At 38.1% G+C, this 21,335-nt stretch overlaps 1 protein-coding gene across 12 annotated transcripts in view; it reads left to right on the top strand.

Annotated features, from left to right (window-relative positions):
* Pdlim5 (PDZ and LIM domain 5) overlaps nt 1-21,335 on the top strand; it is a 170,367-nt gene that overhangs the window by 34,377 nt on the left and 114,655 nt on the right. For all 12 annotated transcript variants that reach the window (XM_042280023.2, XM_016004737.2, XM_042280022.2 and 9 more), the window contains exon 3: nt 14,348-14,499. In XM_042280023.2, coding sequence (XP_042135957.1) covers nt 14,348-14,499 — 152 coding nt within the window. The remainder of the gene's footprint in view (nt 1-14,347; nt 14,500-21,335) is intronic.

The following is a 21,335-nucleotide window of genomic DNA, read 5'->3' as shown; positions in this document are numbered from 1 at the left end:
GGCTCCCAAGTGTGTGGACTAAGTACAGCCCTCATATCCTGCTGCTGGGAAGTAAAACAATGCTGCTGCCTGAGAAAACAGAATCATTGCTCCTTAGGAGGTTACATAGGATTACCATATGGCCCAATGATTCCTTTCCTAGATGTATACACAAGAGCAGTGAAAACATGACACACAAAAAACATGGCAGCATTCTCAACAACTCAAAAGGGGAAACAATCTTAGTGACTACCAGTTTAAAAATTAACAATTACTTTATCCACATGATAAGGAATGAGGTACCAATACAGATTACTAAATAAACTTCACAAACACTATAAGAAAAGATAAACAGATCTGAACAGTGGCTGTGCTGGCTAATTTATGTCAACTTGACATAGACTAGAGTGATCTGAAAGGCAGGAAAGTCAATTCAGAAAATGCCTTCATAACATGGGACTGCTGTGGGTGGTACCATCCCTGGGCTGGTGGTCCTGGGTTCTATAAGAAAGCAGGCTCAACAAGCATGATGAGCAAGCCAGTAAGCAGCACCCCTCCATGACCTCTGCATCAGCTCCTGCATCCAGGTTCCTGTCCTGTTTGAGTTCCTGCCCTTACTTCCTTCAATGACTGTCTATGATGTAGAAGTATAAGCCAAATAAATCCTTTCCTCTCCAGCCTTAGAGAGGACTCTGTAATGTGCTACTCCTAGTGAGTGGGTGGGGGACTACTATACTCCCCTAGCCACCAACATTCTGTTTACTAATATTAGCTAATGCCTAAGATGATTGAACATTGCTGTATAGTAGTGCTCATTTGAACCCTTATCAGAGTCACCCTTGGCGCTTTTTTTTTTCCAATATTGTCTGCTTTTTCTAGCATGTGCCTCCAAACACTTCTCATCATTATCTGGCTCCAAAGCTGCTTCCTTGATTTTAGGTATATATTATAGCATCGTCCCATTGCTCAACAGCAGTCTTCATCTTAGTGCATTTTACTGTTACAGCTTTAGCTGTAGAAATTGATAGCCTGTACATATTGATAGCTCAGAGTTCTGAAGGTCAAGCCACCAACAGATTCAGAGTCTAATGAAAACTCACTGGTGCTTGTCATAGTGTCTCACAAAGCAGACCAAATGACCCTCTAGAGGCTCTTTTGTGAGAACACTAATAATCTTTTTCACAGGATGTGGCCCTTTTAACCTAATCTTACTTGGTAAAGCTCTCATCCCTAAACATCACATGGCAGGGTTAGAATTCAACACAGGAATTTTGGGGGCATGTAAACATTCAAAGCATAGCATTTGCATGATGTAAACATATACCGTACAGTGAAAGTAGTATTTTTCCTACTAGCAATAGAACTTAAATACTGCATCTAAAGATGATAGTACTACAAAGAAAAGAAAAGGAAAAAAAAAAAGCTATGTATATCATTAACTTGAAGGACTAGCATGGCACTCTAAAACTTCCTGGATTTTTTATCTTTGTGAATTCTTTGTCAAATGTTTGCACTTTATTGAATTTTCATTTCATTTGTATTTTGTTTTGGATCCAAATACTGTGTTTTACATTTACCATCATATTTTGTTTTATCTTGAAGATAAGAAGAGTTTTGGGTCTTTGTTCCAGAGTACAGCACATTCTTTTCTACACCATTTTTTTTCCTGTTTTCAAGTTAGTATGCATTCCCTTTAAATTTAACAAGTTGATTTGGAACAAAGTTGTTAGAAATCAATCTTGAATCAACTCTGAGAATTGGAGTTTGTGTTAGTGACTTCTCTGATTGTGGACTTTTCAAGGTGGGAATTTAGAAAAGGTACCATTGGCTAGATACCTAGATATGTGTGTTAGTCAGCTTTTTTCGTTGTTATGACTGAGTACATGATATTCAAAAATGGGATTTATTTTGGCCTCCTGCTTCAGAGGTTTCAATACATGGTCCTTTGCTTTGTTGCTTTGGGGCCTGTGGTGAGGCAGAACATTTTGGGGGCACAAGCGGTGGGGGCAGAGGAATGACTGTGCCTGTGCTAGCTGGTTTCTTCCCCCTTTTCAGTCCAGATATCCCCCTTCCCTGTCTTGTCTGGAGGAGCTCTCACAGACACATCTAGACACGCTAGTAACATCTCAGTTTAGTCAAATTGTCAATAACAATAAACCATCATGTATAATTTCACACTTTTAAGTAGAAAAGATAAATATGTCAAAAATTGATTTGTTAGGCTTGGGCCATAGTACAAACTCTTTTATTTTTACATCCATTCAAAGAGATGATTTTGGTTTGCAGATGGTTTCGATGGAGGATAACATGCCCAGTACTTTACTCTTTTGATTCTTCCAATGAAAACAAAACACAAGAAACATAGTGCTGTAGATGTATCGGTCTTATTAAATAAGAAACACAGAGCCAAATGCAGAGTTAAAAGCCCAAGAGGTCAGAGCAGTAGCTGAGAGCTGAGACTAAAATTTGCTTCCAGCATTCACCCCAATATCTGGCTCCAGGTTTGTTTTTATTAATAAGACCTTCTAACAATTTGTGCTATATACTGCTTATTTGAAAACAAAACAAAACGAAAACGAAAACGTATCATTCCCTACCTCTGAAATATGAGAGTGGAGCATGCCTCAGGGCAGCACCCTTCCCCCAATCTGAAACTTGCCCTAACTCTCGAGAGAACAGTTAGTGAAAATTTGTTATTATTCTAGTGGTTTTGGACTAGAGCCATTTTTATTCCATAAAATTTTGGGTTTCTGATGTTGCTGTAAGTTCAGGTTTAGAAAAGTATCTGCGTTTGCCTGAAGAGACAAGAGAATGTTTTGTACAGTCCACCTAAGCTCATGTGCACTATTAAAAAAAAAATCTTAGTTTAGTAGCATCATAGATTTTTATCCTGCTCTCTCCCCCTGTTAGAAATGTTTTCCCTAGTCACCCATTTTATTTATCTTCTGCTTTAACTAATTTAAGCAGTCCAGATCTTCCAGTAACTTCCTTTGATTTCTGGACATTGAAATTTATCTTGATTCTTTGTTTTGAGACAGGGTCTCTCTTACATTGCCCTACCTCTCCTGGAACTCATCATGTAGATCATGCTGGCTTCAAACTCACGTACGCCTGCCTCCCTAGTGCTGGGATTAAAGGCATGCCCCAGCACACTCGGTTTATCTTGATTCTTACTCACTTGTAATATTAATTTTGTTGCTGTTTTGAGTAGTTTCATAAAATCTTTATTTTCGGTTGCATGGCTGGTTTTAACAATTTCATGCCAATCCCAAGAATTTTCCCAGTATAATGTTTTGCAATAGGAAAATATGAATAATATATATTAAGCATTTGGGCAATAATAAAAATTTATTACAGTGAAAATAGCTACTAATGGTATGGCAATTAGATAAATGAAAGATCAGTAACTGTGTCAAGTATTTATTATCTTCAAGTTGAAAGAGATTCTAGAGTCATTTTATCCTACAGTCCCATACAGCTCAGAGGAATGCAGACAGATCAGTGACTTGCTCAGAGGCACAGGTCTGCTAAAAGGCCTGAGCTAGAACAGCCTTCAGGTTTCCTTGTAATAAAATATTGGGCGGATGTTGGTTATCATACAAGTACATACAGCTTGTGCAATTATAATTGGCCACAAATAGTCTGGACTTCACGTTAGTGTGATCAAACAGAATATGAAATGTGCATTGACAAAGGTACAGTATTTTCCACTCTATATTAAATATGAGCAAAATGCCTTTGATTTATGCTGTAGTATTTTATCAGATGCTTATTCTGTTTAATCCATGTATGATAGACTAAAAAGGAAGATGTGATATGGTCATTTCTTAGAAGCAGCATGCTTACAGTGTGGTCTGCAGACCAGCAACAGTGTGGACAGACTTGAAATACAGAAATGGAAAGTAACTGTTTATAAAACTTATGCAGTAGTGTGTGTGTGTGTGTGTGTGTGTGTGTGTGTCACAGATACCTGGAGTGATTACTCCTATTTTTCCAGAAATGTATTCAGAATTATTGCCATGTGATAGACAAGGGAGAAGGAGGACTCTGGTCACAAGCAGTCTGAGAAGTTTTTTTTTTGCTTTGTGGAGAGCCAATCCCTGTGAACAGTGAGATTAAATGAAACATCAGATGAGAGAGAGGGCCATGTCCTTTTGTATTTGTTCTTGAGATTGAAGGCATTGCTTTGTTGGAATAGTTATTAGATGTTGATTTATGCTATGAAGACTGGAGTTTTAAAAAAATTAAAAATTTTAAAGCTACACTTATCTCTTATTTGCTTGCAGAAATCTTTTTTTTTCACCATTAAAAATAAATATTCCGTCTTCTTTGAACACTCCTAAATTTTCCTGATGTTAATGGAATTTTATCTTAAGACATCTGAAGATGATTTGCTTGTGGACTATGGAGGATTCTCTTCTCGCTGTACTAGTACTCTGGTGCTGGTGGTTAGGAGCCGTGCTTTGAAAAGCTCTGTTCTAAGGTTTCATTAAATCATAAGTTCTTCAGTTTTGGGGTCATAGATGTTTTGAGAATTTGGGGAAAGTTCCACTGGATGGAAAAATGCATCCATGCTTGTGTGTGATTTCAGGTGACCTGTGAACAGAACCTGGCGGAGGAGGGAGGATGTTTGCAATATATGGTTATCCTTGTTAAACTGTTCCAGGGTAAACCAGAACTCACTAATTCTCTTTAATCTTTTTAGTTAATTGTGACTTTGTTTTTGATTTTTTTTAAAAGCCATTTCTCTAAGTGTTCCAGGTAGGATCACTGATTTTTCTATTTGTGACAAGTTTACTTGGTTTTGAGATGTTAGTGGATGTGTTCATTTTACAAACAACCAAACCTTTACATTTCTGGTAGACTAGTGTTTACCTTCTAACTGCAAAAAGCATGAAATCTTTGGGCATAGACACACAAATTGGCTATAAAGTGCAAATGTTAATGCAGCATTTCAGTAGTAAAGCATAGCTTAAGAAGATGTTTGTGTCTTATTTGGACATGATGGGATGGAATAAGAAGTGGTGTCTAGTGAGCTGGTATTAGCACAGGTTCTGTGTTTGAACTAGGTGGTTAAGTAACTACATAAGGACAGACGTAAACACTGACTCACCTCTGTTTGGTTAGTAATTCATAATGACACATACTTTGAGGTATTCTCTTTACTGCTTCCTTATAAGGCATTTTCCCCCCTCACTTTTGGGTAAAATTGCTTATAGTTTGACTCACAAACCCCCAAACAAACCCGCAGTTAAAGTGCTTGCATGAGTCAGAATCTCGTTCTGTTCTCCAGTGAGGTTGCTAGTGATTGCTTGCCGCTCTTGCCTTTCTACTGCTCCAACCTACAAAGAGCCAAATCCTTTTATCTCAAAGAGAACGGCATCAAACACAAAGCAAGCTCAAGTTTTAAAGGGATCTCACCAGTTAGACATCTGGTAGTCTACTTTCTTTTACTGTAATAAGATTTTTGTTTGGGGCATTTTATAAAGGTAAAAATTTTATTTAGCTCATAGTCTTGAAACAAATTGGGCCTCGATATATAGAGTAGCTGTAAAATGAAGTGAACCACTGCATGCTTATATTTCTTAGGGTTTGATAGGATAGAATAAGAAGCTATTTTAACAAATGAGGGGAGATATAGTCATTTTACTGAAATAATATTAGCAGACATGGATTAGTTTTGGAGAGTGAAAGTCCAGGATTAGGCTACACCTTGGTGAAGGCCTTCTTTTCTGGGTAGCCATGTGGTAAATGGCATCGTGTGGGGTGACTGTGGGTGTAGTGAGAAGTCATGTGGCAAGATGGGAAGCCAGAGAAAAGGGTTGTACCTGTACCCAGCCTTGCTCTTTATGAACTGTTCTTGTGGAAACTGGGGGCTCACAGTAATTGGGGGCTCATAGTAATTCCTTCTGAGGACAGTGCATCAGCACCACTTCCAAGATGTAAAACACAGCCACCCATCACAGCTCCCAAGCTAGTGACAGCCATTTTAAAATGTCCTTTAGCAGCATTTGAAGACTGCTTCATGTACAGACATTGTACAGTAGCATAAGATGAACATGAAGTACTCTACTATAATGTTGTAAGATAGATTAATAAGGATTAGAGTGATGGTAAGCAAGTTGGGATTTGGGAATTCTTTTTAAAACCATACTTCATGACTTTTTGTTTTTATTTATTTATATTTACTTTTCCTTCTTTTTGGTTTATTAGCCTCTAGCTGCTAATAAAACACCCCTGGCATTTTATTTGTGATATTGATGCTGGGGTGGTGTTTGCTCATCAAAACAAGTTCTGTTGTAGATGTGGTTTTACATTCTTACATGTTTTTGAGAGTTGATCATAGAACAAGCTACATTATAGTGCCCTGGAAAATGCACTGGACACAGGTTCTTAGAAAATTTCCACCAGAGACTCATGTTTTTGGATTTAATTTTTAAATTCTATATGAGATATAGTAGTAGGAATATTGGAAAAGACATTTTAAAACAAAATTAAACATTACTTATTAATTAGATTAAAAGCCCTACCCTTTCCAATTCTTTGCCTCAATAAAATCCTGTTCGTCAGATAGACAAGGCCTTTTAGCACCCCCATCCCCACCCCCTTCCCCCCACCCCCACACGTTGTGGTAATTGGCATTAGAAAAACAATAGATTTATAACTTTTATTTTCCCATGGTTTGGTTCTCATGGTTTTTTGACATGGGAAACTAGCGTTCCTTCCTGGAGCTATCATAGTTATTGTTCCTTTTTTACATTTGCTAAGTCGGTGGCATTCCTGCCATACTGGTGGTGCTAGGGTCATGTGTTTCCAAGCATTCCGAATTTGTTGAAAGTATGCAGAAGGCAGAAAGCTTGGACTTGCTAACATTTCATCATTGTAGGTATATGTCTCCCACTTGTTAGCCTACATGCTGTCTTCATTACAGGACACTTTCCAAAATCAGTTTCTTTTGAACTAACAATAACTGCTGTGTTAGTGAAATTCCAAAATCAAAGTATCGTTGTGTTTATTTTAAAGCTGATTTCTACAATGAACTTGGGCTTATATATTTTCAGTATGTCATTTCTGTGCTGGTATTTTCTGACTTTTTAAATTGCAACCCTATGTCCCATTAAAGGGAAAAAAAGGTTTTTACTTGTTTATTGAGCATTTTTTATAATTTGGAAAGGTAAATTTCATTAGAGAATCTAAAACAGGGCCACTACTGTAGCCAGGCTTTGCACAGTTTAGCAGCTGATTGGATGATCACTGTAAAGGAGGCAGCTGATTGGATGATCACTGTAAAGGAGGCTCTCAGGAGGTAGACTGCTTGGATGGTCTGCGCTCTGTTTCTGTGAGGAAGGTGTCTTCAAGTGGTTGTTAGTAGCTCTGGGTAGGTGGGAGTGACAGGACAGTGTCACCCTTCAGAAGTCACAAGGAACTTCCTAGGGAGTCAGATAGTCTTTTAACCAGCATGTGTTGGAGATCCCTGTCTTGGTAGTTGCCTGTCTCTGGTGTCTTCTTTTCCTCTTAGTTTTTAAAGGTGCAGCGCTGCCTTTTCTCTTTAGTTAAAAATTCTTGAAGAAACCCTACAGGAACCATGTATTTGTAAGGAAGATAAACAGTTTAGGGACTCGTAGGTACTAAGTTTACTTAAGTTCTTAAGTAAAATTTATTATTTGTTAAGTAAAATTCTTAAATAAATTAAAAAGTTACTTAGCCTTTAATGACATAAATATAGCTGTGGCAACATTGGTTCTAAATCATACTAATGATAGCCATGTGTATTATTTTAGCAGCTTGTATCACGATGGGAGGTATTTCTGTTTAGCTTACATAGCTTGTCTGTATGGCTGTGGATGCATATTGAGAGACAAGGCTTGGGTATGTTTTTCCTGTCCCTGGGGTGCCTCTCTTCCCTTGTTCTCCTGGCTCCTGTTCCACCTTCTGCGATCAGTACCCTCTGGTTTTCTCCTGTGTGCTTCGTGACTTGCTTTACTGTTAGTCCATCTCTCACCGTGAACTCAAGGCTTCTTCACCAGCATCCACGTAGAATCCATTAGCCTCTTGGTACAATGATGGCACTTAATTCTTAGGTTAAGCCAGTGATAGGTTATCACCATACTGTGATAATGGAGTTTGGACAGCTCTGATTTGGATAGTAGAAAGCAGGTCAGGAAGATGCTCCAGAGCCCAGGAAAGACAATTATAGACAGATTTTTTTTTTTCCCCCCACTGGGCCACCAGCTCACAAAAAAATGACACAGAGACTTATTATTAATTATGAAAACTTGGCCTTAGCTTAGGCTTGTCCCATTAGTTCTTATAACTTAAATTAACTCCTATTTTTAAATCTATGTTCTTTTGCATGGCTGGGTTACCTTTACTCTGTACTGCCCATCCTGTTTGCTGACGTCTGGCTGACGACTCTATCTTTCTTCTTTCCAGAGCTCTCTCTGTCTAGAAGTCCTGCCTATAGCTCTTGCCTAGCTATTGGCTGTTTAGCTTTTGATTAAACCAAACACAGTGACACATCCTCACACAGTGTAAAGGAATACTGCAGCACAACAGACAGTGAGTGAAGGAGGGGAGAGATTGGCCTTTCTTCTAGGACGGGAAGGGAAAGACAGAAGCAGATCTGACCAATATGAATAATAATAAGATTTAGGCAATATGAACTTAGGAGAAAAATAGAGAAAATTTATTGTGTGTTTTGACATGTACTAGCATTGTGATCATCAGTAAGTGGCTCCACGAGGATACAGAACTTTACTCATCATTTTCAAAGAAAGCTGAGCTTAGAGAGGCCATGCCAGGTGACATAACCAGCAAACATGTGAATATGAACTCGTTACTGTCTATCTTCAAAGCCTATGCTCAGTAATGCATTCTTACTTGCTGTATAAATGTACCAAGTCCTTCAACCATTTGGAATCCTTTTCTCAATTATAGAACAGACCAAGAATACCTGACTGTAATAAAGAATATTGAAGGATGTACTGAAGTTTCTGACTTACTGTTGATGTTCAGTAAATAGTACTCATTGCCTTGTGACTCCTGTTGTATGATATTTTGTTTGTGTTCTGACAAACAAAGTATGCTTGGAGATCAGAGGGCAGAGCTAGCCACTAGTTAACCATAGAGGCCAGGCAGTGGTGGCACACACCTTTAATTTCAGCACTTGGGAGGAAGAAGCAGGAAGATCAGGAGTTCAAGGCCACCCTGGACTACAACAAGATTGAACCAGTCTAAAACAGATACAGAGTCCAGTGGTGGTGGTGCACACATTTGATCCAAGCACATGGGAGGATCATGCCTTTGATCCCAGCACATGGGAGGTGGAGATAGGAATATAAGGTGGGTAGAGACAGAATCGGCCCCATTCAGTCTGAGGATTCAGAGACAGGATGCCTCCCCCCTGTGGTGGTATTGTGTTTCCCAAAATACTGTGTACTCTAATAAATTTATCTGGGGTCAGAGAACGGACAGCCACTAGATACAAAGGCTAGAAAATGGTGGCACTCACACCTTTAATCCTAGCATTCCAGAGATAGAAATCCCTCTGGATCTCTGTGAGTTCAAGGCCACATTGGAAATAGCCAAGCATGGTGACACACGCCTTTAATCCCAGAAAGTCAGCCTTTAGTCCCAGGGAGTGGTGGTAGAAAGCAGAAAGATATATAAGGCGTGAGGACCAGGAACTAGAGGCATTTGGCTGGTTAAGCATTTGGCTGGTTAAGCTTACAGTCTTTGGAGCAACACAGTTCAGCTGAGATTCATTCTGGATAAGGACTCAGAGGCTTCCAGTCTGAGGAAACAGGACCAGCTGAGGATCCGGCGAGGTGAGATAGCTGTGGCTTGTTCTGTCTCTCTGATCTACCAGCATTGACCCCAATAACTCGCCTCGGGTTTGATTTTATTAATAAGAACTTTTAAGATTCCTGCTACACCTCCCTCTCCCCATTCAGTTTGAGAATTCCTAGAAACAGAATGTTAGTCTGAGACTTTGTAGAGGTAAGAAGTCTCTGGTGGCTGGTTACTGTGCATCTGTGATTTTTCAGCTTTCACCCCAATATGTGACTCCCGGTTTTTATTGATAAGACTAATTAGGGTCACACTTCAGACTCCCTCCTTTCTTAGAACACTAAAAGACATGAGGCAGGATGAGCTACCTTCCTACAATGCTGGGAGAAGGTTTACCATTGGGTATTTCTAGTGAAATTAAGATGAGCTGAGGGAAGCCCAAGGCTCTAATTCTGGTTTCCACGTAGCATAGGCAGTCTCTGTTCTCTACTTAGTGAAGTCTGGATTTCTTTTAAAGAGGAAAATCTAATGTATAATTACAGATAATGGGTTAAAATGCATCTATTCCTATAGATGAGTGATGATAGATCCTTTCCCTCTAGGTAAAGATCCTGCTTTCTTAGCACCCAGAGCCCTGTATTGCCACCTCTTCAGCACTGGTGAGAGGAATTGAATTCAGAGCTAGCTCCAGTGTGTGCAGCCACATTAGCTTGCAAGCTCAGTGAGACTAGATAGTTAAGAATTTTTAAAGAAACATGTAGCTACAATTAAGTCTATAGAAAATTGGTTAACAGTGCTGACAGATGGATAGACAGAATAAAGGGAAAAGCATTTCCATGTCATTAGTTTGATTTTTACTGAGCTTGATTCAGGAACCTCTGATGGCTGTTTATTCCTACACATTGTGTATTCACAGAAGACGAGGGACTGCTTTGTAACATGTACAGGGTACACTGGTGACAGAAAATAATCACTGCTTGAAACAAATGTAGCTATTCAGATTTTTTTACAAGTTGTAGAAGATGAGCTATATAAATAATAAGTGACCCTTAGCTGTTCACCAACTGATGAATAGAAAATGAAGATATGGTATATTTACAGTTCAGCTATTAAGAAAAATAAAATGAGTGGGTAAATAGGTGGAGCTGGAGAAAATCCTGATTGAGATAATCCTGGCCCGGAAAGACAAACATTGTATGTTTTCTTTAACTTATGGGTGTTAGCTGTGACTCTTTAGGTATGTGCTTTTCATTTGGAATACTCACAGAGGTCAGGACATTACTAAGGGGTCATGAGAGGTTCTTTTAAGGGAAGGGAGAATAGAAGGCACTGGTATAAAGCCTTAAAAGGAAATTATGGCAGGAAGGAATAAATTGGGGTTGGGCAGGGGAGGATGGGTTGGAAGATGGCAACTGGGAGGGATAAGTAACACTAAAGACTTTTCAGAGAAGCCACACGAAAACCTGCTATTGCAGAAGCTTCCTAAAGTAATATCCACACACACCAAAAAATATTAAAATGGAATTATCCTATAATGGGACAACAGTGGCCTTTCTAGACAACAGAGGATAAACAAATAAAGACCCAGTCCTAGAAATTGGTAGCTTTTGGAGTTGTTAGCCATTGAGGTCCTCCAAACCCTCAAACATTTCAGGCTGTTGCCAGCACTCTTAGTTACCCTCCAGAGCTTTCTATTTTTTTTTTTTTTGTTTGTTTGTTTGTTTGCCAATAGTGCAGTAAGAGTGTGTGAGCTATATAGATAGCAATTTTATTTAGGCTTAGCATTCTGAATGTCTAGAGTTAAAGGGCCATACCTGGTGATGGCATTCTTCCTGACAGACCTCCATAGTGTGCAGAGAGGGTGTGTCTTGGGAAGGCAGGAGTGGTAGGGCAGGCTCCATTTCTGTTCTTTTTATAGCCACCAGGATTTCATCGTGGGAGCCCTATCCTAATGACCATATTGAATACTAATCACACAGGGCCCAACTCCAAACATCATAGTCAGATTAAGTTTCTTAAGTACTTCTCAAGATTAAATCTCAGCACGTAGATCCTTGGGGACGTACTCATATCACATTTAAACTTCAGCAACCACCATTTTGGAAATGTGCAAATAGATAATAGGTAAGATGGAGGTGAAAGATGATCAGGGTGTGGTCAGACAAGGAAGAGAGGACTGGCAACATTTAATTACTTTCCTATGTGTTTTTCTCAAGAAAGAGACAGGATTCATTAGGCTGTATGAGATCTCTGTGTTCCCTGACCTGAAGGTAAGGGCAAGATAAAGACAGTTCTGAGAGAGAATGCGGAGAAGTCAGTTGTGAACATTTTGAGACTACGCTAGGATCTTAACAAATAGTAGGCATATGGAGCCAGGGAGTACTACAGTTTCATTGATCCTGTCTTTGGCCTGACATTCTTTCTGCATCATGTATTACCTTTATGCAAATTCTGGAAAAGAAAGTATTTAAATTGCTTCTGTTTAGCATATTTAAAACAAATGCCACAGGCTTCCTTCCCTGTTTGTGTTTTAATGTTTCTGCGTGTGAGGATGATGCTGAGGTAATTGAGTTGAATTTTTGTTTCTGGTTCACTTTACTTATATGCTTGCTCCCCTTGACCAAAATAAAGTATAGGATGAGCTGTTTAGTTTATGGTTACCCTCATTATCTGGATTCTGAATTTTAGTGTATTTGCTTATTTTAATAGGGAATAGCCTTGCCTTTGTCTTCTGGGCTATATTTTCATTTTGTGAAGAGACCTGTAACTTTGTAATGGTAGTTTGCATATAGATGAACTTTAAAGACTGTGTTGGAGGAGAAGACCCTAGGATCATCTGGGTAACTTCCACATTTCTCATGATAGCAATCTGAAGTCAAGGGAATAGCAGCAACTAGCATTTATTGAGTTCTTATGTCATGGAATCATTGTAACAATCCTTTAAATGAGTGAATTGAGTTTCCCCAAATCACATACAAAGTAATGGCATGGTTGGCTTCAGCAACTGTTTCCCTTGGAAATGCGCATACAGTTTCTATAATGTAGTTTTGTGCAGTAGACATGAATAGTTAATATATCTTCTACTATTAGAGTAAATGTTTTCTTTGATATTTAAATTAATAAAAAGAAATGCTATTCCATTAGCTTACGTATTACTTAGTGCAGTGAAACTGTGTGAGTTACTGAGTAGAATGCATGTTTAGTGAAAGTCTGTGATGGATGAAATACATGTACTGTTCATGTTTGTCATTTTGTCGCTCAGCACTATTTTTTTTAATTAGATCTAAATGATTATTTTTGTGTATTGGGATTTGTCTGCCTTAAGGAAAGAATTTGAGAACTGATAATATTGAAAAACTAAATGAACATAATGTATTGTATTTATTCCTTTGTCCCAAATTATGTAGTGTAGCACCCAGTACACTACTTTGGTAACTAAGAGTTTGTTTTCTTTCTTCATTTTAATTAGTATTTTTTTTAACTAATATTTTCTTTTAAGCTTAAAAAAATACTGTGATGGTGGGAAAATGTTTGTAACTTAAGAGTTAGCTACTTAAGTATTGTCAAGTGTACAGTTAGGCTGTATTAGTGGGGTGTATTCACAGTGTTATTTATGTAGTTCCCATCACTGTTTATTGAAAACTTTCATTGTCCCAAATAGGAACTCTATGACATCTTACTGGCTAATTTCTGGTTTGGGCCTGGTCTCATCTATTTACAGCCACCCAGTATAATGTAATAATCATAATAATCTGCTTAGACTAGTTGAATGCTGAGCTTGTCATTGAGTTAGAATGGTTCCTTTTGTCTGTATTTGTTTCGTATTTCTAGCTATTTATGAAAACTGCCTTTTTTTTTTTTTAACATTGTAATTTTATATTTGCTTTCCGGAGGTGATGAAAAACATGTATTTGCAACTTGTAGGAGATCAAGCTAAATGATGTAAACATCCAGGCATTTTTATTGAGTAACTAAAGAAACACTGGGGATTAAGGACTGGGATACACAAAAAAAGTCTGGCAGTCTCAAATCAATGCATTTCCTTCCCTTCCTGTTAGATGCCTAGAGCAGGAAGCACACCAGTATAAAAGATACTTGGGCCTGTGATCTAAAAGAAGTTAATCCCCAAATGCGGATGTGAGCTGGACTTAGGAGAAGGAGTGCGCCAAGATCCTTCTTTCATGTTTGTGCGCAAACAGAATACAGCAGTTTAAAAAAATTTATTTTAAAAATTAATGCTTTGTTTTAGGTTCTCTTCCTTTTCTTTTGCTGAAATGTGAAGTTTTTATGGATACTTCTTTTTCTGTTTCTTAACCATCATGCACTACTATTGCATAGTGAATAAATGGGGAAATTATCAGAGACTATTTTTCAGACTATTATTTGGTTTTGAATAAAGAATTTAAGAAAAAAGCATGAAAATAATTTCAATTTTAACTTCTTTTATCAAGCAAGATAATTTTATGTTGCCCAATAGTATATTAATGGAATTTTTTGTATGAACAAAGTATAATTTTATGTGCATTAGTGTTCTTGTGTTTTAAACAGTGATGTTTCTAATGAGATTTGTTTATTGCAGCTGAAAGATGGTGGCAAGGCATCACAGGCACATGTGAGAATAGGCGATGTGGTCCTCAGCATTGATGGAATTAGTGCACATGGAATGACTCATCTTGAAGCCCAGAACAAGATTAAGGGTTGTACAGGCTCCTTGAATATGACTCTGCAAAGGTAGGTTGAATTTTGTCACTGAGAGAGAACTCAACATTGAGGAACTATTTCTGTGTGTTTGATTCATGCTATGTAAGAAGCAGTTTTTATATTGCTGTTTCAGGTAAATAAATAAAAAGTGTAGTAGCTCTTCAATTGGATATTCATGAGACATGTGAATTGATGAAAACAGTGGGCCATTTTTCATGTTATCCATGTCTTCATGAACACTGGTTGTATGGTTTTTGTGAATTCAAGAATTCCTGAAAATTTTCAGTAGGGTTCAGGCTAAGAATTCTTACTGTAGGATAAATTGTTGCTTCATATTCTGAGCAGTGTATTAGGGTATGGCCTTCTGTGATCTGGTTTGACTTCTCTAGTTTCTTTTTTACCTTTCTTGTTTTGAATAGATAAACATTTTTAATATATGTACTTGAAGACTGGACTTTTAAATTTTGTGAGTTTTTTTGTTAAGTTCTTCTGTCCTCACAATGAATTGTATTCTTACTGATGATAATAAGTCACGTGTTTTGAGTATCCCAACACTGGACCTGCGTTGCAGTCATATATCACAGTGCTTATTAAAAGCAGTGTTGGCCATGCTGAATCAGATCTGGATATGAGGATCAGAGGTATATGCAGTTGAGATCCCTGTTATTGTCATAGATTTAACATAAGAGTCACTGTGGTATCTCTGACTTAGTATGAAGGTGAATCGGCTCTGAACCTTATGTAAAAGGAAGGAGCCTGATCATTACCAGGGTCATAAGTCCCAGTTTTAATGATTTCTATTTTTTTTTTCCTTTGAGAATTCACACATGTACACAATGTGTTTTTATTATTTACCTTCTACCCCTCTCTAAGTGTTCTCTAGTTTATCATATATGGATAATACCATACCTTACCCCTGAAACAACTCTTATTTTTCCATAAACTGTCATGCAGATTGTGACTCTTGAGTGAAGAAAATAAAATATCTTCCTAACATATTTGATAATAGAAACTTTCTTCTCAGATTCTTTCCTGAGACTAGTGTTCTATGGAGAGCACTTTGGATGCCTCTCTCCTCTTTGCTGCCGATGTTCCGGGGACTAATACTTAAAGGAGTCAGGGAGAGCAAAATACGCTTGATTGTTTATATGAGGATCGGTGTAAAATTGAGTAGGGAAAAGTTTTAATGCTTACAGTTACTTAGATTTATGGATTTAGTTTATTGTGTTATGATTGTCTAACCAGTTGAATCTTTGCATTTTTGTATGTTGAAGAAATTTCTTTAATTGGGATCACTGAATCACCAGTTACACATATATAAACTTTTGATAGCTATACATTTTAATGCATGGAAAGATAATCAGTGAAAAATAAAGCCAGTCTATTGCTAATGTTTTCATACTGCCTGTCTATAGAGGCATGCAAGATAAACATTGTTACTGATTAAATGAAGATGCTCATTTTTCTTTATAGATAGTTTTGCCATGTTTGAATTTGAAGGAGAACAAATAGTTAAGCTTGTCTGAGATATCAAAAATATAAAACACATACATATGATGATGGCTGTTTCTCACACCCTAAAACTGAGTCCATATAGCCGTGTAAGCTCCTTTGTGGGCTGCCATCATTTCTTTATTAGCAGCCTTCTTGTTTTCACATTGTCCTCTTTATTTTATAATCCAGACACTATATTCCTTATTTTTATAAACTGGGACTCAGTATTTTATTTTCTTTTGAAAACACTGAGTCTCATAAGACTAGATGAAAACCAGATGTCACCCTGTTTGGATGCATTTCCAACTCCAGCAGTCTGCTACTGACTCTAATAAAGCTACTGAAGAACAAAATCTGACTAACTTACAAAACCAACTCAGTATTATAAACATTTGGGGATTCTGCTCTGTTGAATCTTATCTTTCTTTTTCCACATTGAGATTCAGAGACCCAGAATATAAGAAAGAATTTTAGAGTTCTGTTGTAATTAATTATAATTCTCTTTATGTTTCTGAACATATCTTATATTGTGTAATATGAACCCTTTATGATACTGTGTATAAATTTGTGCCTGTGTGTGTATGCATATGCATCTATGTCTGTGTCTGTCTCTCACTCTGTCTGTCTGTCTGTCTCTCTCTCTCTCTCGCTGTGTGTGTGTGTGTAAATAAGTAAGTAAGTAAGTAAGTAAGTAAGTCAGAGGTCCACCCCTGATGTCATTCCTAAGGTACCACCTACCTTGTTTTTTTTTTTTCATTGTTCATTGGCATGATATTCACCTGTTAGACTAAGCTGGCCTGTTAGCGGGTGCTAGGGACTAACCTGCCTGATTCCACCTCCCCAGTGCTGGGATTAGAAGTATGGGCCACCACCACTCCTGGCTTTCTTCATGGGTTCTGAGGGTCAACTAGGTCCTTTGGCTTGTGTGTCAATCACTTTCTTGACCGAACTGTCTCTCCAGCCCTATTATGGATATTTTTTGAAGCTTATGGCACAACAATCGACAATTCTACTGAAAAAGTTCTTTTGCTTTTTAAAGAAAAAATATGACACTGAAGAATTATCATCAAGTCTTTTCGACTAAGACCTATCTCTTTTTCAGTTCTTTTTCTTGCATCACAGCAAATATTCTAAATTTGAATACTGTCATTAATTGTTTTTTCTTGCCTCTTACCAGTCAGACTGTTCTGTGAGTTAACCCTTCCATACTGAATCACCTGTAATAGTACTTTTGCTATAGAACTCTTCTTTTTATAAACAGTTTTCATTATGAATATTGAATATTCTGTGCAGATTTGCCTTAGTCCTATTTTCCTAGAATCAGAATGTGAGAATAAGACTTCTTCTGCAAGTACTAATAAGGATCTTCTTTTAAATGCTGCGTACAAGACAATGGGTGAAGCAGGGAGAATGCACTGGGACAAAGCTGTGATTTCAGGGGATACCTACCTTCTTGGATCTAGCAGGAAACTTGGGAACAAAATGGCAGCTCCATTTGTTCTGCCTTGAGTTGGGGAACTGGACTTTATTTCCCTGTTTTGCTTGTGTTAGTTTTTGGTGACTAGCTATCTTGGAGGGGCTAGGAGAGGAAGGGAGGGAGCAGGGCGGGGCTAGGAGGTAGTTTCTTTTGGTTCCACCAAAAGTTGCTGGTCTGAACTTTTAGGAGTAGTGCAGGGAACCCCAGGGGTTTGGTGTGCTGGGATACAAGCCTGGCAGCTTCTTATTGTGAGGTTTTTGCCCATACCTGAGGCCTCTGCTTAGGTTATGCTCTAGTTGTATTAGGGCTGCCTGTCCTCTCTGGTCTCCATTCCTCATCACTGAGTGCCCTCCAGTCTGTTTGACAGAGGCTTCTCACATGTCTCTTTGCTGCCTCATCAAATTCTTTTTGTCTGTTTGCTGCCAATGCATGCTATTATGTCTACAAAACCCACTGGGACCTCATCTCCCGCTGTGCTAGTTTGCTTTTCTGTTGCTGTGACAAAACATTGACCAAAAACAACTTGGGAGATTTGGGGGATGGAAGGGTTTATTTGGCTCACAGGTTACAGTCCCTCACTGAGGGCAGTGAGGACCTAGACTCAAGGCCAGAACCTGTACGCAGGAACTGAAGCAGAGACCTTGGAGGAATGCTGCTTGCTGGCTTTCTCCCGGGGGCTCACTCAGTTTGCTTTCTAATACAAACAGGACCACCTGCCAGAGTGGCACTGCCCACAATAGTTGCATCATTCATCAGGTCAGTCTGATGGAGGCCTACTTGGATTTTATTGCTGGGAAGAGACACCATGACCATGACAACTCTTATAAAGGAAAGCATTTAATTGGGGCTGGCTTACGGTTCAGAGATGTAGTCCATTATCATCATGGTGGGAACACACATGGCACTGGAGGGGAAGCTGAGAATTCTGCATCTAAATTGGCAGGTAGCAGGAAGAGAGAGTGACACATGGCCTGGCTTGAGCATCTGAAACCTCAAAGCCCAGCCCCTGACACACTTCCTCCAACAAAGCCATACCTCCAATAACGCCATTCCCTGGGAGCCTATGGGAACCATTTTCTTTCGGACCAACCACCACAGAGGCATTTCCTTATTTGAGGATTCCTCTTCCCAGTTTGTGTGTCAAGTTTGTCACACAAAAACTAGCACATTTGTCTGTGGTCTCTTCCTGCCGCTGCGACCTATTCATTTCCCCCCTCTGAACTTAAAGGAAACAGTATATGTGACTAATTTCTGCTTTTAATTACATGCTAGGTACAATCTGAAATATCCAGGCTAATTTCATGAGTCATTTACAAATAAACCTAATTAGTTAATAGTCATACCTAGTGCTCTGTTCTTAAGCTAATTATCCCATGCACTTTAATTCTCTGTTTAAGGCTTTGTGAAAGCAAGACCCCACTTTCTGTACTGTTTGTATTTGATGATAATAGATTGTGTAGTTTTGTGCTTTTAATACACGATGAATAATTATTTGGCATGTCAGCATTACTTATCAAATTTAGGATTATTTGTTTATTCCATAAATATTTATTGAACTTTACTATAATAATCCAGGCATTGTTGTAGATGCTGAGAACAAAACAGAGCCCTAAAGTCTCTTCCCTCATAGTGCTGTCAGCGGGCTAACAGACAGATGCCAAGAAAATTTAGTGTATAACACACATTGGTTGCAATAAGTACCATCAAGGGGAAAAAAGCATTTAGGGAGGTAGAAAATGCAGACGTGGAGATTGTTATTGAAAACGGTGGTAAGGAAAGCATTACTAGCTTATTGGGCCTCTGGGGCTCCTGTAACTGAGGCAGAGGGACAAGATAGCACATTAGCTCTTCAGAGCACTGTAAGTAAAGGCAGTGTGGTGGAAAGTGAAGCCAGAGTGTAAAAAGGGGGCATAGAACCTGGAGGGCTTTGGGGGGGGTCATTATGATTTTACTAATATAATTTGTTTGTTTATCCTGTGGGAGGAAAAGACATGAGATACTTCTGGAAAGTTGTAATTGCCAGAGCAGAGTTTGGGAGATAAGTGACTTTGTTAATAGAACGAGAGGGTCCTGGAGGGAAGGACAGATCATGCTTCTCTCACGTCTTAATAGTGGCCTCCTGCCTTTTCTGAGGAGCAGTGTACAAACACCAGATGAAGACCCTTGATGCTAGATTCCTGCTTCTATCCAGGAGCCTGTAGTGTGTGTGTGTGTGTGTGTGTGTGTGTGTGTGTGTGTGTGTGTGTGTGTGTAAGGTCACAATTAAAAGAAAATTATATGAAATTTTGTCATTTTTTAAAATGTTTTGGACATAAATATTATATATCCACTATTTTTGAAGTGTATTTTTAAAAAGTAATTTCATCATAAAGTTAAAACTCAATTATCATACAGTAAAACTTAGAATTTAAATAAAGTTTAAAATTTAGAATAAGAAAAGAATTCTTGTTTGATAAGATTGTTCTGTAGTTGTTAGTCCATATCTTGTCCAGTTTTTGGAGCACATAATAAGGCAAACATTGTGCTTCTGTAATAACTTCAAACACTCACACTTGACTCTCGTTCTACTATAGGTAGGTATAAACTTGTGAGAGATTTAATTCCCATCACATCCTTTTCCAGAGTTGGGTTATTTATTTATTTTGTGTGTGACTTAAACTAATTCCAAGAATAGTACACTGGACTATGAGGAATTCTACTTAAAATTACTTCTCCAATTAGGATAAATCAGGCAAATAGAAGTGAATATTTTAAAATGCCAAATCCATTTTGTTTTTGATTTTTATCTAAGTCAAAGTGGTTCATTTCAAAAATGGCATTATTTCAGTTAATAAATGAAGAAAATTACACTCTAGTGCTCTTAAGTAACTATTGACTAAATTGTTAGATTTTATGAATAATACTTTAAACTGCTTCACATTTCAGTAATTCTCCACATGAGGCATTAATAATAAACTTGCTTTTAACTTACTGTCTAGTTTGGGGAAGGTCACTAAACTCTGGGCCTTCATTTTCTTGACTATAAAATGAGATCATACATGATTTCAAAATCCCATTTTTGCAGTCAAACGTCTGGTTCTTGTTCTGGTTTTTCAACTATAAGTTCCTTAGAGCTTGTCACTAGATCAAACCAACTTTGCTTGCATATCTTGGCTGAGAGAATCAGGAAATTGGACGTTCTTCGTTGGAGCCATCTGCCCTGTGCCAGGCTAGCAAAGTGCCTTGGAGGTGAAAGGCACGTCAGATAGATATGCAGATAGCACTTCATCACAGGCTAGCATACGCTTTTATCCTTGTTGGCTGTTTTTTAATTAGGCCTGTTGGAATCATGGAAAGTTTATGTATGGCTTTTTTGTTCTTCCTTGGTTTTCATTAGTGGTGGCATGTCTGGGGATTCTTTTTTTTCCTTTTGTTTTTCTTCTTCAAATTTCACTTAGTGTATAACTTGATATGACTGGAAATGAAAGGTCTAGAAGGGTTGCGTTTTGAAAAATATTGATGTACTCTTTTTCTGCTTCCTCTGTCTATATCCTTCAAAAAACAACAACAAAAAAATTGTCAGAGGTCCAGTAACTCCTATTAATGAATGACAGATTGGAATAATTTAACAGGCACATTGAGTTACAAGAAAAAAGAGAAAGTAGCCTTGAACCAGACTGAAGCTATTAGTCATCTTCTGTTTTGTTTTACCGGATTCCTTAATACCCTATTACTGTAAGCTGTAGGGGTTCAGCTCTCCATTTATTTCACTAAGAGGATGGAGGCAGGATTTTAGAAAGTTACGAAGCTGGTTTGCTTTTAAAAGCAAAAGTTTTCAGTTCTGTATCTGCAGTATTGCAGTATTTGAATTAAAACTGTTAAGTGAGGTTCTTTTTTTTTTTTTTTTTTCCCAGTA

This window comes from Peromyscus maniculatus, chromosome 6 (assembly GCF_049852395.1).
Source record: "Peromyscus maniculatus bairdii isolate BWxNUB_F1_BW_parent chromosome 6, HU_Pman_BW_mat_3.1, whole genome shotgun sequence".
In the NCBI taxonomy this organism is placed as follows: domain Eukaryota; kingdom Metazoa; phylum Chordata; class Mammalia; order Rodentia; family Cricetidae; genus Peromyscus; species Peromyscus maniculatus.
Note: the sequence above shows the minus strand (reverse complement) of the source record. Positions and strands in the feature narration are given on the sequence as shown.